The sequence below is a fragment of the Oncorhynchus tshawytscha genome, linkage group LG22 (genome assembly GCF_018296145.1).
Source record: "Oncorhynchus tshawytscha isolate Ot180627B linkage group LG22, Otsh_v2.0, whole genome shotgun sequence".
NCBI lineage: Eukaryota > Metazoa > Chordata > Actinopteri > Salmoniformes > Salmonidae > Oncorhynchus > Oncorhynchus tshawytscha.
The window spans coordinates 40,576,943-40,591,936 of record NC_056450.1 but is presented as its reverse complement, the minus strand read 5'-3'; the positions used below and the strand labels follow the sequence as shown (position 1 = coordinate 40,591,936).

General features: G+C 45.2%; 1 protein-coding gene across 2 annotated transcripts in view; it reads right to left on the bottom strand.

Annotated features, from left to right (window-relative positions):
- Positions 1-6,507: 6,507 nt before the first annotated feature.
- Positions 6,508-14,994, bottom strand: part of LOC112257651 (guanine nucleotide-binding protein G(i) subunit alpha-3-like) — a 78,107-nt gene continuing 69,620 nt past the window's right edge. The window contains exons 8-9 of one of the 2 annotated variants that reach the window (XM_042304250.1): positions 9,448-9,659; positions 6,508-7,639 (exon numbers count right to left, since the gene is read on the bottom strand). In XM_042304250.1, the coding sequence (XP_042160184.1) occupies positions 9,469-9,659 (191 nt within the window). In that variant the 3' untranslated portion in view covers positions 6,508-7,639; positions 9,448-9,468. Of the gene's footprint in view, positions 7,640-9,447; positions 9,660-10,013; positions 10,368-14,994 lie in introns of those variants that run through there. The other variant, XM_042304251.1, reaches the window with a different exon arrangement.

Sequence of the window (14,994 nt, the reverse complement as noted above, 5' to 3'; positions counted from 1 at the left end):
ACACAGACACCGATTACACAGACACCGATTACACAGACCGTACTGACACCGAGAAAACAAACTGTTGTTTGCAGCACTATCATTTGGACTTGAAGTCAACTCCATTTCAATTCATGAAGTACATTGACATTGACATTTAAATTCTAAATCCAATTCTCTTCAATGAGGAAAATTAGGAATTTTGTTTACTTTCTGAATTGACCTCAACAGTGCTACTATTCCTCTTCTGCTTGACCTGTTGTATGAGAACAGAGTGGATGGACCAAACGCCTTGGATAGGTACAATTGAATCAGAACACTGTGATGACAACAGTTGAGTTGTACTTAATACTATTACATCGAGAACCTGAACAATTTGTGAACATGGACATCATATCACACTTTACCATCAGCTGGTGGTTTTAGTCATTTTATTTAACCTTTAACTAGTCAAGACAGTTAAGAACAAATTATTATTTACAATGACGGCCTACCCCGGCCAAAACCGTTCTTAACCCGGACGACGCTGGGCCAATTGTGCGCCGCCCTATGGGACTCCCAATCACGGCCGGTTGTGATACAGCCTGGAATCGAACCAGGGTCTGTCGTGACGCTTCTAGCACTGCGATGCAGTGCCTTAGACCGCTGCGACACTCGGGAGCCCTTGTGTTGTTTATGAAGACAAGGGAATTCCCTACGGGCCCTGGTCAAAAGGGCATCGTATTCCCTACGGGCCCTGGTCAAAAGGGCATCGTATTCCCTACGGGCCCTGGTCAAAAGGGCATCGTATTCCCTACGGGCCCTGGTCAAAAGGGCATCGTATTCCCTACGGGCCCTGGTCAAAAGGGCATCGTATTCCCTACGGGCCCTGGTCCAAAGGGCATCGTATTCCCTACGGGCCCTGGTCCAAAGGGCATCGTATTCCCTACTGGCCCTGGTCAAAGGGCATCGTATTCCCTACGGGCCCTGGTCCAAAGGGCATCGTATTCCCTACGGGCCCTGGTCCAAAGGGCATCGTATTCCCTACGGGCCCTGGTCAAAAGGGCATCGTATTCCCTACGGGCCCTGGTCAAAAGGGCATCGTATTCCCTACGGGCCCTGGTCCAAAGGGCATCGTATTCCCTACGGGCCCTGGTCCAAAGGGCATCGTATTCCTTACGGGCCCTGGTCAAAAGGGCATCATATTCCTTACGGGCCATGGTCAAAGGGCATCGTATTCCCTACGGGCCCTGGTCAAAAGGGCATCGTATTCCATACGGGCCCTGGTCAAAAGGGCATCGTATTCCCTACGGGCCCTGGTCAAAAGGGCATCGTATTCCTTACGGGCCCTGGTCAAAAGGGCATCGTATTCCCTACGGGCCCTGGTCAAAAGGGCATCGTATTCCCTACGGGCCCTGGTCAAAAGGGCATGCTATTCCCTAAGGGCCCTGGTCAAAAGGCATCGTATTCCCTACGGGCCCTGGTCAAAAGGGCATGCTATTCCCTAAGGGCCCTGGTCAAAAGGGCATCGTATTCCCTACGGGCCCTGGTCAAAAGAGCATCGTATTCCCTACGGGCCCTGGTCAAAAGGGCATCGTATTCCTTACGGGCCCTGGTCAAAAGGGCATCGTATTCCTTACGGGCCCTGGTCAAAAGGGCATCGTATTCCCTACGGGCCCTGGTCAAAAGGGCATCGTATTTCCCTACGGGCCCTGGTCAAAAGGGCATCGTATTCCCTACGGGCCCTGGTCCAAAGGGCATCGTATTCCCTACGGGCCCTGGTCCAAAGGGCATCGTATTCCTTACGGGCCCTGGTCAAAAGGGCATCGTATTCCTTACGGGCCATGGTCAAAAGGGCATTGTATTCCCTACGGGCCCTGGTCAAAAGGGCATCGTATTCCTTACGGGCCCTGGTCAAAAGGGCATCGTATTCCCTACGGGCCCTGGTCAAAAGGGCATCGTATTCCCTACAGGCCCTGGTCAAAAAGGCATCGTATTCCCTACGGGCCCTGGTCAAAAGGGCATCGTATTCCCTACGGGCCCTGGTCAAAAGGGCATGCTATTCCCTAAGGGCCCTGGTCAAAAGGGCATCGTATTCCCTATGGGCCCTGGTCAAAAGAGCATCGTATTCCCTATGGGCCCTGGTCAAAAGGGCATCGTATTCCCTACGGGCCCTGGTCAAAAGGGCATCGTATTCCCTACGGGCCCTGGTCAAAAGGGCATCGTATACCCTACGGGCCCTGGTCAAAAGGGCATCGTATACCCTACGGGCCCTGGTCAAAAGGGCATCGTATTCCCTATGGGCCCTGGTCAAAAGTAATACAAGGGAATATGGTGCCATCTAGGATGCAACCAAGGATAGAAAAATAGAGCAGAGAGTTGAAGTGCCATCATTTAATAGAGTTAATAGTAACACATCTGAACAAAGTCAACCTGAACCAGAAGTATAATGTAACCAGCTCATCTGATCCATCTACAGGGTCACATTCATTAGTGCACACCGTTTCAAAACGTAGCGAAAAAGACATTTGGCAACAGGAGAAAAAAAAAGAAAAAAAAAAGAGCGTTTCTTATTGGACAATTCCGGGTAGTCCCTTCCTGTTTCAGTGTATTTTATTCCGTTTTGGTACCTGATGAATATGACCGTGGAATGTAAGGTATAGTTCTGACCGAGGAGGAAGTCATGACAGTCTCTAACCCAGATAGTTAGTGGCTATTTGACAAACTGTTTTCTGGACAAAATAAATGTTCAGTGGAGTTCTCCTTGGTTCCCGAACCAACCAATCATGTTTCTTATGTAACAGTAACCCCACCCACAAGCTAACCTTTCGTGGAATGACTTAACTTAGTATCACATTTCTTTCTGCCTCCCGTAGAACAAGACAGGAAAAGAAAAACTAAATCTCTGCAAGTGAAGGCATGCAGTGGGGTTCTGAGCACAGCTTTCCCCTCTGTACAAAAAAAATGTTGTTACATACTCAATCTAGTTCATTGGTCCGTTCATTCTTAACAATACACTTTGGATAAAATACATCTCTTAATGAATTATAAAAGGCTATAAAATATCAAGATGTGATTTACAAAATGGTCTTTCATCCAGATAATCAATAAGTATTGTATTATAAAGTGGTGCGATAAAACTATTAATCTCACTTGACAATAATCAATATTCAATGATCAATATTATACAATAATGTGCCGTAGTGAACAAGAGTCCTAACATACAAAAATACTGTTCAATACAAAGTGGTCCATTTGTAATTTAAGTTTTGAAAATGAAATAACAAATAAGGAGGTAACCTAGGTAAAACGTGATGAAAGATAAAGGAGTTAGGTGCCACGTCAAATCTATCACATTAATTCCTGATCCATCTCTAGAGCATTGACACTACTTATAGATGGAATCTGATTTTGTAAAGAAATCCCAAATGAAAAAGACAGTTTGAACTAGTCCATACAAACAACATGTCATAAAGACATGGTTTTACAGGAAATTAAATGAGATAATTAACTCAGTAAACAAATACAACAAAAGGTGAAATATTGACATGAGATGTCCAGCTTGGTGGTTTGGTCTGGTGTGCATACTGAGTAAACAAAACATTATGAACACCTGCTCTTTCCACCAGACTGACCAGGTGAACGTTGTAGATGAAGGGGAGGATGTCTAAGCCTGGAGATAATTGAGACATGGATTGTGTACGTGTACCATTCAGAGGGTGAATGGGCAAGAAATAAGACTTAACCACCTAAGGTCGATGTCCACACCCCCGTGGAAAATGAATTACCATAATAAAATACGAATATAACTTTTTTTTTTTAAATGTCAGTTTAAGCTAGAGATGTTTTGTGTTGTTGCTTTGGATGCATCTTAATCCAACGCCGATGTAACACTTCCTGTGGTGAAAGGTGACAAAGCTAGAGCGGTGTTTGTCAGACCAGGAGACGTTGTAGAATAACAGTGAAGACATCAAAACTATGAAATAACACATATGGAATCATGTAGTAACCAAAATAAAGTGCTACATCAAAATCTATTTTATATTTGAGATTCTACAAAGTAGCCTTGATGACAGCTTGCACACTCTTGGCATTCTCTCAACCAGCTTCATGAGGTCACCTGGAATGATTTTCAATTAACAGGTGTGCCTTGTTAAAAAGTACATTTGTGGAGTTTCTTTCCTTCCTAATGCGTTTGAGCCAATCAGTTGTGTTGTGACAAGGTAGGGTTGGTATACAGAAGAGACCCATTTAAAAGACCAAGTCCATATTATGGCAAGAACAGCTCAAATAAGCGAAGAGAAACGACAGTCTATCATTACTTTAAGACTTTTTTCTGGTCAATCAATATGGAAAATGTCAAGCACTTTTCAAGCTTCTTCAGGTGCCAGAGTTACATCTGCTGCAGAGGAAAAGTTCATTAGAGTTAACTGCACCTCACATTGCAGCCCAAATAAATGCTTCACAGAGTTCAAGTAACAGACACATCTCAACATCAACTGTTCAGAGGAGACTGCATGAATCAGGCCATCGTGGTCAAATTGCTGCAAAGAAACCACTACAAAAGGTCACCAATAATAAGAAGAGACTTGCTTGGGCCAAGAAACACAAGCAATGGACATTAGACTGGTGGAAATCTGTCCTTTGGTCTGATGAGTCCAAATTTGAGAGTTTTGGTTCCAACTGCTGTGTTTTTGTGAGACGCAGAGTAGGTGAATGGATGATCTCCGGATGTGTGGTTCCCACCGTGAAGCATGGAGGAGGAGGTGTGATGGGGTGGGGGTGCTTTGCTGGTGACACAGTCAGCGATTTATTTAGAATTCAAGGCACACTTAACCAGCATGACTACCACAGCATTCTGCAGCAATACACTATCCCATCTGGTTTGCATTTAGTGGGACTATCATTTGTTATTCAACAGGACAATGACCCAACACACCTTCAGACTGTGTAATGGCTATATGACCAAGAAGGAGAGTGATGGAGTGCTGCATCAGATGACCTGGCCTCCACAATCCCCTGACCTCAACCAAACTGTTTACAATGAGTTGGACCGCAGAGTGAAGGAAAAGCAGTCAACAAGTGCTCAGTATATGTGGAAACTTCTTCAAGACTGTTGGAAAAGCATTCCAGGTGAAGCTGGTTGAGAGAATGCCAAGAGTGTGCAAAGCTGTCATCAAGGAGGCTACCATCAAGGACGCTACCATGAAGAATATAAAATCTATTTTTAATTTGTTTAACACTTTTTTTAGTTACTACATGATTCCATATGTGTTATTTCATAGTTTGATGTCTTCACTATTATTCAACAATGTAGAAAATAGTAAAAATAAAGAACTCCTTGAATGAGGTGTGTCCAAACTTTGGACTGGTACTGTACATGTTTCCTGATCGTTTTATATCTCAGATATAAGTAGGTGCCAGGTTTGTGTCAAGAACTGCAACTCTGCTGAGGTTTTTCATACTCAACAGTTTCCCGTGTGCATCAAGAATGGTCCACCACCCAAAGGACATTCAGCCAATTTAACACAACTGTGGGAAGCATTGGAGTCAACATGGGCCAGCATCCCTGTACAATGCTTTCGACACCATTCCCCAGTGATTTGAGGCTGTTCTGAGGGCAAAGGAGTTGCAACTCAATATTAGGAAGTTGTTCTTAATGTTTTGTACACTCAGTGTATACCAGTATTGTGTCATTCTATAGATGGGAGCACTGGAATGGAGAGAAGGGATATGTTCCAAAGACAACCTATTCCCCTATGTAGTGCACTACTACTCTGGTCGAAGGTATTGCACTACATAGGGGATTGGGTGTCATTTGGGACACAGCCAAGGATGATTTTTTTCTATCTGTGTGATTTGTTGTTTAATAAATCAACCAAATGCCATAAAAATATCACTCCACCTACACTGAACAAAAATATAAAAACGCAACATGCAACAATTTCAAAGATTTTCACTGAGTTACAGTTCATATAAGGAAATCAGTCAATTTAAATAAATTCATTAGGCCCTAATCTATGGATTTCACATGACTGGGAATACAGATATGCATCTGTGGATCAGAAAACCAGTCAGTATCTGGTGTGGCCACCATTTGCCATGGGGCACTCTGTTCACAATGCCTCATCTCCTTCACATAGAGTTGTTCAGGCTGTTGATTGTGGCCTGTGGAATGATGTTCCTCTCCTCTTCAATGGCTGTATGAAGTTGCTGGATATTGGCAGGAACTGGAACACGCTGTCGTACACGTCGATCTAGAGCATCTTAAACATTCTAAAAGGGTGGCAGCATGCAGGCCATAGAAGAACTGGGAAATGTTCAGCTTCCAGAAATTGTGTAGAGATCCTTGCGACATGAGGCTGTGCATTATCATGCTGAAACATGAGGTGATGGCGGTGGATGAATATCACGACAATGGGCCTCAGGATCTCGTCACGGTATCTCAGTGCATTAAAATTGCCACCAATAAAATGCAATTGTGTTCGTTGTCCATAGTTAATGTCTGCCCTTATCATAACCCCACCACCACCATGGGGCAGTCTGTTAACAACGTTGACATCAGCAAACCGCTCACCCACACGACGCCATACACTCTGTCTGCCATCTGCCCCGTACAGTTGAATCCAGGATTCATCTGTGAAGAGCACACTTCTTCAGCGTGCCACTGGCAATCGAAGGTAAGCATTTGCCCATTGAAGTCGGTTACGACGCCGAACTGCAGTCAGGTCAAGGCTAAGTAGATGAGCTTCCCTGACAAGGTTGCACAAACCCACAGTTGCATCAGCTGTCCGGCTGGATCGTCTCAGACAATCCTGATGGGGAAGAAGCCAGATGTGGAGGTCCTGGGCTGACGTGGTTCACACGTGGTCTGCGGTTGTGAGGCCGGTTGGACGTATTGGCAAATTCTCTAAAACGACGTTGGAGATGAGAAATTAACATTCAATTCTCTGGCAATAGCTTTAGTGGACAGTCCTGCAGTCAGCATGCCAATTGCACAGTCCCCTAAAACTTGGGTCATCTGTGACATTGTGTTGTGTGACAAAACTGCACCTTTAAGACTTATCTTATATTGCCCCAGCACAAGGTGCACCTGTGTTATGATCATGCTGTTTAATCAGTATCTTGATATGCCACACCTGGCAGGTGGATGGATTATCTTGGCAAAGTTGAAATGCTCACTAACAGGGATGTAAACAAAATTCTGCACAACATTTTTAGAGAAATAAGCTTTTTGTGCGTATGGAAAATGTCTGGGATCTTTAATTTCAGCTCATGAAACATGGGACCAACACTTTATATGTTGCGTTTATATATTTTTGTTCAGTGTAAATTATCTGGAACTAAAAACAGAAGTATTCTGTAGTCTGACTTGGCAGTTCCCATAGAAGTCACAGTGACTATATTTCACTGCTTAAGGTTTTCCCCACAGTTCAGTTCTGTCCTGAGCTCAGTGTATCAGAGGGTTGAGAACATGGAGAAAAATAAAAAGTGGTAAAACGGAAACAATCCCAGAATGCAGTATTCATCATCCGTTGTATTCAGCATGGCAACCAACAGTCTCAATCGTTGGTTCTACTTTCCATAATCTTCTTCTACTTCCACGATCATCTAATGCAAATGTCCCAAGTCATCTCATATCTTCATCCCCCTTACATGAGGCTCACGGTCCACCAGACACCTACAGAAGAGGAAGAGAGAGGATAAAAGTGAACCATTATAAAAAAAAACATATCTATGACTGCATCCAATCTGTGCTGACATCACAATGAAGCACGTCCCCCTCATGAATCCAAGCTGTCCTGACATCACAATGAAGCACGCCCTCCTTATGAATCCAAGCTGTCCTGACATCACAATGAAGCACGCCCTCCTTATGAATCCAAGCTGTCCTGACATCACAATGAAGCACGCCCCCTCATGAATCCAAGCTGTCCTGACATCACAATGAAGCACACCCCCTCATGAATCCAAGCTGTCCTGACATCACAATGAAGCACGCCCCTCATGAATCCAAGCTGTCCTGACATCACAATGAAGCACACCCCCTCATGAATCCAAGCTGTCCTGACATCACAATGAAGCACGCCCCCTCATGAATCCAAGCTGTCCTGACATCACAATGAAGCACGCCCTCCTTATGAATCCAAACAGTCCTGACATCACAATGAAGCACGCCCCTCATGAATCCAAGCTGTCCTGACATCACAATGAAGCACACCCCTCATGAATCCAAGCTGTCCTGACATCACAATGAAGCACGCCCTCCTTATGAATCCAAACAGTCCTGACATCACAATGAAGCACGCCCCCTCATGAATCCAAGCTGTCCTGACATCACAATGAAGCACGCCCCCCTCATGAATCCAAGCTGTCCTGACATCACAATGAAGCACGCCCCCCTCATGAATCCAAGCTGTCCTGACATCACAATGAAGCACACCCCCCTCATGAATTGCTTCATTACAACACCTACACATGCTGCCACTGAATCAAACAATCAAGAGGACAAAGAATCTGTAACATACAGTCATCTTGGCGTTCTGCAGACTATCCAGTCCTTTCAGATATTACCCAAATGCCCCCAAAAATAAAATAAAAAGCTTCTGCAGCTTTAACCAATAACAGGTGTATATCTACAGTGAATCAGTATGTACAAAGTTCAAAAGGTCACTAACCTGAAGCTCCCTGTCACCTCCTTAGAGGCCAAACCCAAACATTTCTCACAGCAAGGACATGTTAGAGTCCTCATGGTTGTGGGTTCACTCCCCCGCTAGCCTTTCTATGGGTTCACTCCCCCGCTAGCCTTTCTATGGGTTCAATCCCCCGCTAGCCTTTCTATGGGTTCAATCCCCCGCTAGCCTTTCTATGGGTTCAATCCCCCCACTAGCCTTTCTATGGGTTCAATCCCCCGCTAGCCTTTCTATGGGTTCAATCCCCCCACTAGCCTTTCTATGGGTTCAATCCCCCCACTAGCCATTCTATGGGTTCAATCCCCCCACTAGCCTTTCTATGGGTTCAATCCCCCCGCTAGCCTTTCCTATAGCAAAACAATACATGAGGGTGGAATTCCACAAGTCAAAAGGTCACTGACCTAAAGATTCCTGCTCCCCCTCAGTAGAGTCCACACTCCTTGAGGTTGATCTACAGGACGGGTAGGTGCTAGGGGGTAAGGGTTGATTTGGTACTGACCTAAAGATTCCTGCTCCCCCTCAGTAGAGTCCACACTCCTTGAGGTTGATCTACAGGACGGGTAGGTGCTAGGGGGTAAGGGTTGATTTGGTACTGACCTGAAGATTCCTGGTCCCCCCTCAGTAGAGTCCACACTGCTTGAGGTTGATCTACAGGACGGGTAGGTGCTAGGGGGTAAGGGTTGATTTGGTACTGACCTGAAGATCCCTGGTCCCCCCTCAGTAGAGTCCACACTCCTTGAGGTTGATCTACAGGAAAGGGTAGGTGCTAGGGGGTAAGGGTTGATTTGGTACTGACCTGAAGATCCCTGGTCCCCCCTCAGTAGAGTCCACACTCCTTGAGGTTGATTTTGATGATGACATCTGTGACGGCGTCGAACACGAACTGAACGTTCTTGGTGTCGGTGGCGCAGGTGAAGTGGGTGTAGATCTCTTTAGTGTCCTTCCTCCTGTTCAGATCCTCAAACTGACACTGGATGTAGGCTGCTGCTTCCTCATATGTACTGGCTCCTGTAGTAATAATAATAGTGCATTGTGGGTACTGTAGTATACTGGATGTAGGCTGCTTCCTCATATGTACAGGCTCCTGTAGTAAAAATAATAGTGCATTATGGATACTGTAGTATACTGGATGTAGGCTGCTGCTTCCCCATATGTACTGGCTCCTGTAGTAATGAAAATAGTGCATTATGGGTACTGTAGTATACTGGATGTAGGCTGCTGCTTCCTCATATGTACTGGCTCCTGTAGTAATAATAATAGTGCATTATGGGTACTGTAGTATACTGGATGTAGGCTGCTGCTTCCTCATATGTACTGGCCCCTGTAGTAATAATAATAGTGCATTATGGGTACTGTAGTATACTGGATGTAGGCTGCTGCTTCCTCATATGTACTGGCTCCTGTAGTAATAATAATAGTGCATTATGGGTACTGTAGTATACTGGATGTAGGCTGCTGCTTCCTCATATGTACTGGCTCCTGTAGTAATGATAATAGTGCATTATGGGTACTGTAGTATACTGGATGTAGGCTGCTGCTTCCTCATATGTACTGGCTCCTGTAGTAATAATAATAGTGCATTATGGGTACTGTAGTATACTGGATGTAGGCTGCTGCTTCCTCATATGTACTGGCTCCTGTAGTAATAATAATAGTGCATTATGGGTACTGTAGTATACTGGATGTAGGCTGCTGCTTCCTCATATGTACTGGCTCCTGTAGTAATGATAATAGTGCATTATGGGTACTGTAGTATACTGGATGTAGGCTGCAGCCTCCTCATATTAAGCTCCATCTAACTACTTAGATAAACATATGAATTATCTGTTGCACAACGTTCGGCGCAGGTGTTGGTAACTGGTTCGCCATACACCTGCGCAGGTAATTCACATATGTTTACCCAAGTAGTTAGATGGTTTGTCATGAAATGTATTAGATGTACTGATATTAGAAGCATGTCTATTATTGACCCGTGACTGACAATTTTGGTAAATAGTATGGTCTACAGCTTATCATGCGGTATTCTAACTCAGGCAAGCAGAACCTTGAGACTAAATATTCTATGTTATTGGATCTCTCCTATTGGTACTATAGCAGAGCGCATTGGCCATATCCCCGGTGACTGTAAAAAATTTTTTTTAGCACAATAATTTTGTCCTTCAGGCTAGATGGACGTCATAGCCTACGTCTCCCCTTTTCATAGGCCGCAAAAAATACAGCTTCCTCAAGCTTGAAACCCACGCGCCGCCTATGACTCCTTGTATTATATATAGCAGATCAAAACATTTATTTTAAGACTGGTCGCAGAGACAATGTCAACGGATATCGGTAGTACAAAGGCAAGCCAAAGCAAAACTTCTGAGACGTTCCCGAAAAAAGCCAACCGTATAAAGATGCTCGATTTAGTTGTCCAGGTAACCATGGAACCAATGGAATGGTCCCAAAAGAGGAAACACAACAGGTTCCAACAGCTTTTTCAATACTGCCTTTGTGCTTTAAAAAAAAGTACACAAACTAGTTGAATCAGGAACAACTCAAACACTTCCAAGTATTTCACATCATGTATGTGTTGTGTGTGTTCTTCACATGCGCACAGGTGTGTGTGTGTGTGTTACAATTGAAGTCAGAAGTTTACATACACCTTAGCCAAATGCATTTAAACTCAGTTTTTCACAATTCCTGACATCTAATCCTAAAAAACATTCCCCGTCTTAGGTCAGTTAGGATCACCACTTTATTTTAAGAATGTGAAATGTCAGAATAATAGTAGAGAGAATTATTTATTTCAGCTTTTATTTATTTCATTACACTCCCAGTGGGTCAGAAGTTTACATACACTCAATTAGTATTTGGTAGCATTGCCTTTAAATTGTTTAACTTGGATCAAACGTTTTGGGTCTCCTTCCACAACCTTCCCACAATAAGTTGAGTGAATTTTGGCCTATTCCTCCTGACAGAGCTGGCGTAACTGAGTCAGGTTTGTAGGCCTCTTTGCTCAAACACGCCTTTTCAGTTCTGCCCACAAATTTTCTATAGGATTGAGGTCAGGACTTTGTGCTGGCCACTCCAATACCTTGACTTTGTTGTCCTTAAGCCATTTTGCCACAACTTCGGAAGTATGCTTGGGGTCATTGTCCATTTGGAAGAACCATTTGCGAGCAATCTTTAACTTCCTGACTGATGTCTTGAGATGTTGCTTCAATATATCCACATAATTTTCCGACCTCATGATGCCATCGATTTTGTGAAGTGCACCGGTCCCTCCTGCAGCAAAGCACCCCCACAACATGATGCTGCCACCCCCGTGCTTCATGGTTGGGATGGTGATCTTCGGCTTGCAAGCCTCCCCCTTTTTCCTCCAAACATAAATCAAATCAAATCAAATTTTATTTGGCACATACACATGGTTAGCAGATGTTAATGCGAGTGTAGCGAAATGCTTGTGCTTCTAGTTCCGACAATGCAGTAATAACGAGCAAGTAATCTAACTAACAATTCCAAAAAAACTACTGTCTTATACACAGTGTAAGGGGATAAAGAATATGTACATAAGGATATATGAATGAGTGATGGTACAGAGCAGCATAGGCAAGATACAGTAGATGATATCGAGTACAGTATATACATATGAGATAAGTATGTAAACCAAGTGGCATAGTTAAAGTGGCTAGTGATACATGTATTACATAAGGATGCAGTCGATGATATAGAGTACAGTATCAACGTATGCATATGAGATGAACAATGTAGGGTAAGTAACATTATATAAGGTAGCATTGTTTAAAGTGGCTAGTGATATATTTACATCATTTCCCATCAATTCCCATGATTAAAGTGGCTGGAGTAGAGTCAGTGTCATTGACAGTGTGTTGGCAGTAGCCACTCAATGTTAGTGGTGGCTGTTTAACAGTCTGATGGCCTTGAGATAGAAGCTGTTTTTCAGTCTCTCGGTCCCAGCTTTGATGCACCTGTACTGACCTCGCCTTCTGGATGACAGCGGGGTGAACAGGCAGTGGCTCGGGTGGTTGATGTCCTTGATGATCTTTATGGCCTTCCTGTAGCATCGGGTGGTGTAGGTGTCCTGGAGGGCAGGTAGTTTGCCCCCGGTGATGCGTTGTGCAGACCTCACTACCCTCTGGAGAGCCTTACGGTTGAGGGCGGTGCAGTTGCCATAACAGGCGGTGAAACAGCCCGCCAGGATGCTCTCGATTGTGCATCTGTAGAAGTTTGTGAGTGCTTTTGGTGACAAGCCGAATTTCTTCAGCCTCCTGAGGTTGAAGAGGCGCTGCTGCGCCTTCCTCACGATGCTGTCTGTGTGAGTGGACCAATTCAGTTTGTCTGTGATGTGTATGCCGAGGAACTTGCTACCCTCTCCACTACTGTTCCATCGATGTGGATGGGGGGGTGTTCCCTCGGCTGTTTCCTGAAGTCCACAATCATCTCCTTAGTTTTGTTGACGTTGAGTGTGAGGTTATTTTCCTGACACCACACTCCGAGGGCCCTCACCTCCTCCCTGTAGGCCGTCTCGTCGTTGTTGGTAATCAAGCCTACCACTGTTGTGTCGTCCGCAAACTTGATGATTGAGTTGGAGGCGTGCATGGCCACGCAGTCGTGGGTGAACAGGGAGTACAGGAGAGGGCTCAGAACGCACCCTTGTGGGGCCCCAGTGTTGAGGATCAGCGGGGAGGAGATGTTGTTGCCTACCCTCACCACCTGGGGGCGGCCCGTCAGGAAGTCCAGTACCCAGTTGCACAGGGCGGGGTCGAGACCCAGGGTCTCGAGCTTGATGACGAGCTTGGAGGGTACTATGGTGTTGAATGCCGAGCTGTAGTCGATGAACAGCATTCTCACATAGGTATTCCTCTTGTCCAGATGGGTTAGGGCAGTGTGCAGTGTGGTTGAGATTGCATCGTCTGTGGACCTATTTGGGCGGTAAGCAAATTGGAGTGGGTCAAGGGTGTCAGGTAGGGTGGAGGTGATATGGTCCTTGACTAGTCTCTCAAAGCACTTCATGATGACGGATGTGAGTGCTACGGGCGGTAGTCGTTTAGCTCAGTTACCTTAGCTTTCTTGGGAACAGGAACAATGGTGGCCCTCTTGAAGCATGTGGGAACAGCAGACTGGTATAGGGATTGATTGAATATGTCCGTAAACACACCGGCCAGCTGGTCTGCGCATGCTCTGAGGGCGCGGCTGGGGATGCCGTCTGGGCCTGCAGCCTTGCGAGGGTTAACACGTTTAAATGTCTTACTCACTTCGGCTGCAGTGAAGGAGAGACCGCATGTTTCCGTTGCAGGCCGTGTCAGTGGCACTGTATTGTCCTCAAAGCGGGCAAAAAGTTATTTAGTCTGCCTGGGAGCAAGACATCCTGGTCCGTGACTGGGCTGGGTTTCTTCCTGTAGTCCGTGATTGACTGTAGACCCTGCCACATGCCTCTTGTGTCTGAGCCGTTGAATTGAGATTCTACTTTGTCTCTGTACTGGCGCTTAGCTTGTTTGATAGCCTTGCGGAGGGAATAGCTGCACTGTTTGTATTCAGTCATGTTACCAGACACCTTGCCCTGATTAAAAGCAGTGGTTCGTGCCTTCAGTTTCACACGAATGCTGCCATCAATCCACGGTTTCTGGTTAGGGAATGTTTTAATCGTTGCTATGGGAACGACATCTTCAACGCACGTTCTAATGAACTCGCACACCGTATCAGCGTATTCGTCAATGTTGTTGTCTGACGCAATACGAAACATCTCCCAGTCCACATGATGGAAGCAGTCTTGGAGTGTGGAGTCAGCTTGGTCGGACCAGCGTTGGACAGACCTCAGCGTGGGAGCTTCTTGTTTTAGTTTCTGTCTGTAGGCAGGGATCAACAAAATGGAGTCGTGGTCAGCTTTTCCGAAAGGGGGGCGGGGCAGGGCCTTATATGCGTCGCGGAAGTTAGAGTAACAATGATCCAGGGTCTTTCCACCCCTGGTTGCGCAATCGATATGCTGATAAAATTTAGGGAGTCTTGTTTTCAGATTAGCCTTGTTAAAATCCCCAGCTACAATGAATGCAGCCTCCGGATAAATCGTTTCCAGTTTGCAGAGAGTTAAATAAAGTTCGTTCAGAGCCATCGATGTGTCTGCTTGGGGGGGGATATATACGGCTGTGATTATAATCGAAGAGAATTCTCTTGGTAGATAATGCGGTCTACATTTGATTGTGAGGAATTCTAAATCAGGTGAACAGAAGGATTTGAGTTCCTGTATGTTTCTTTCATCACACCATGTCACGTTGGCCATAAGGCATACAGCCCCGCCCCTCTTCTTACCAGAAAGATGTTCGTTTCTGTCGGCGCGATGCGTGGA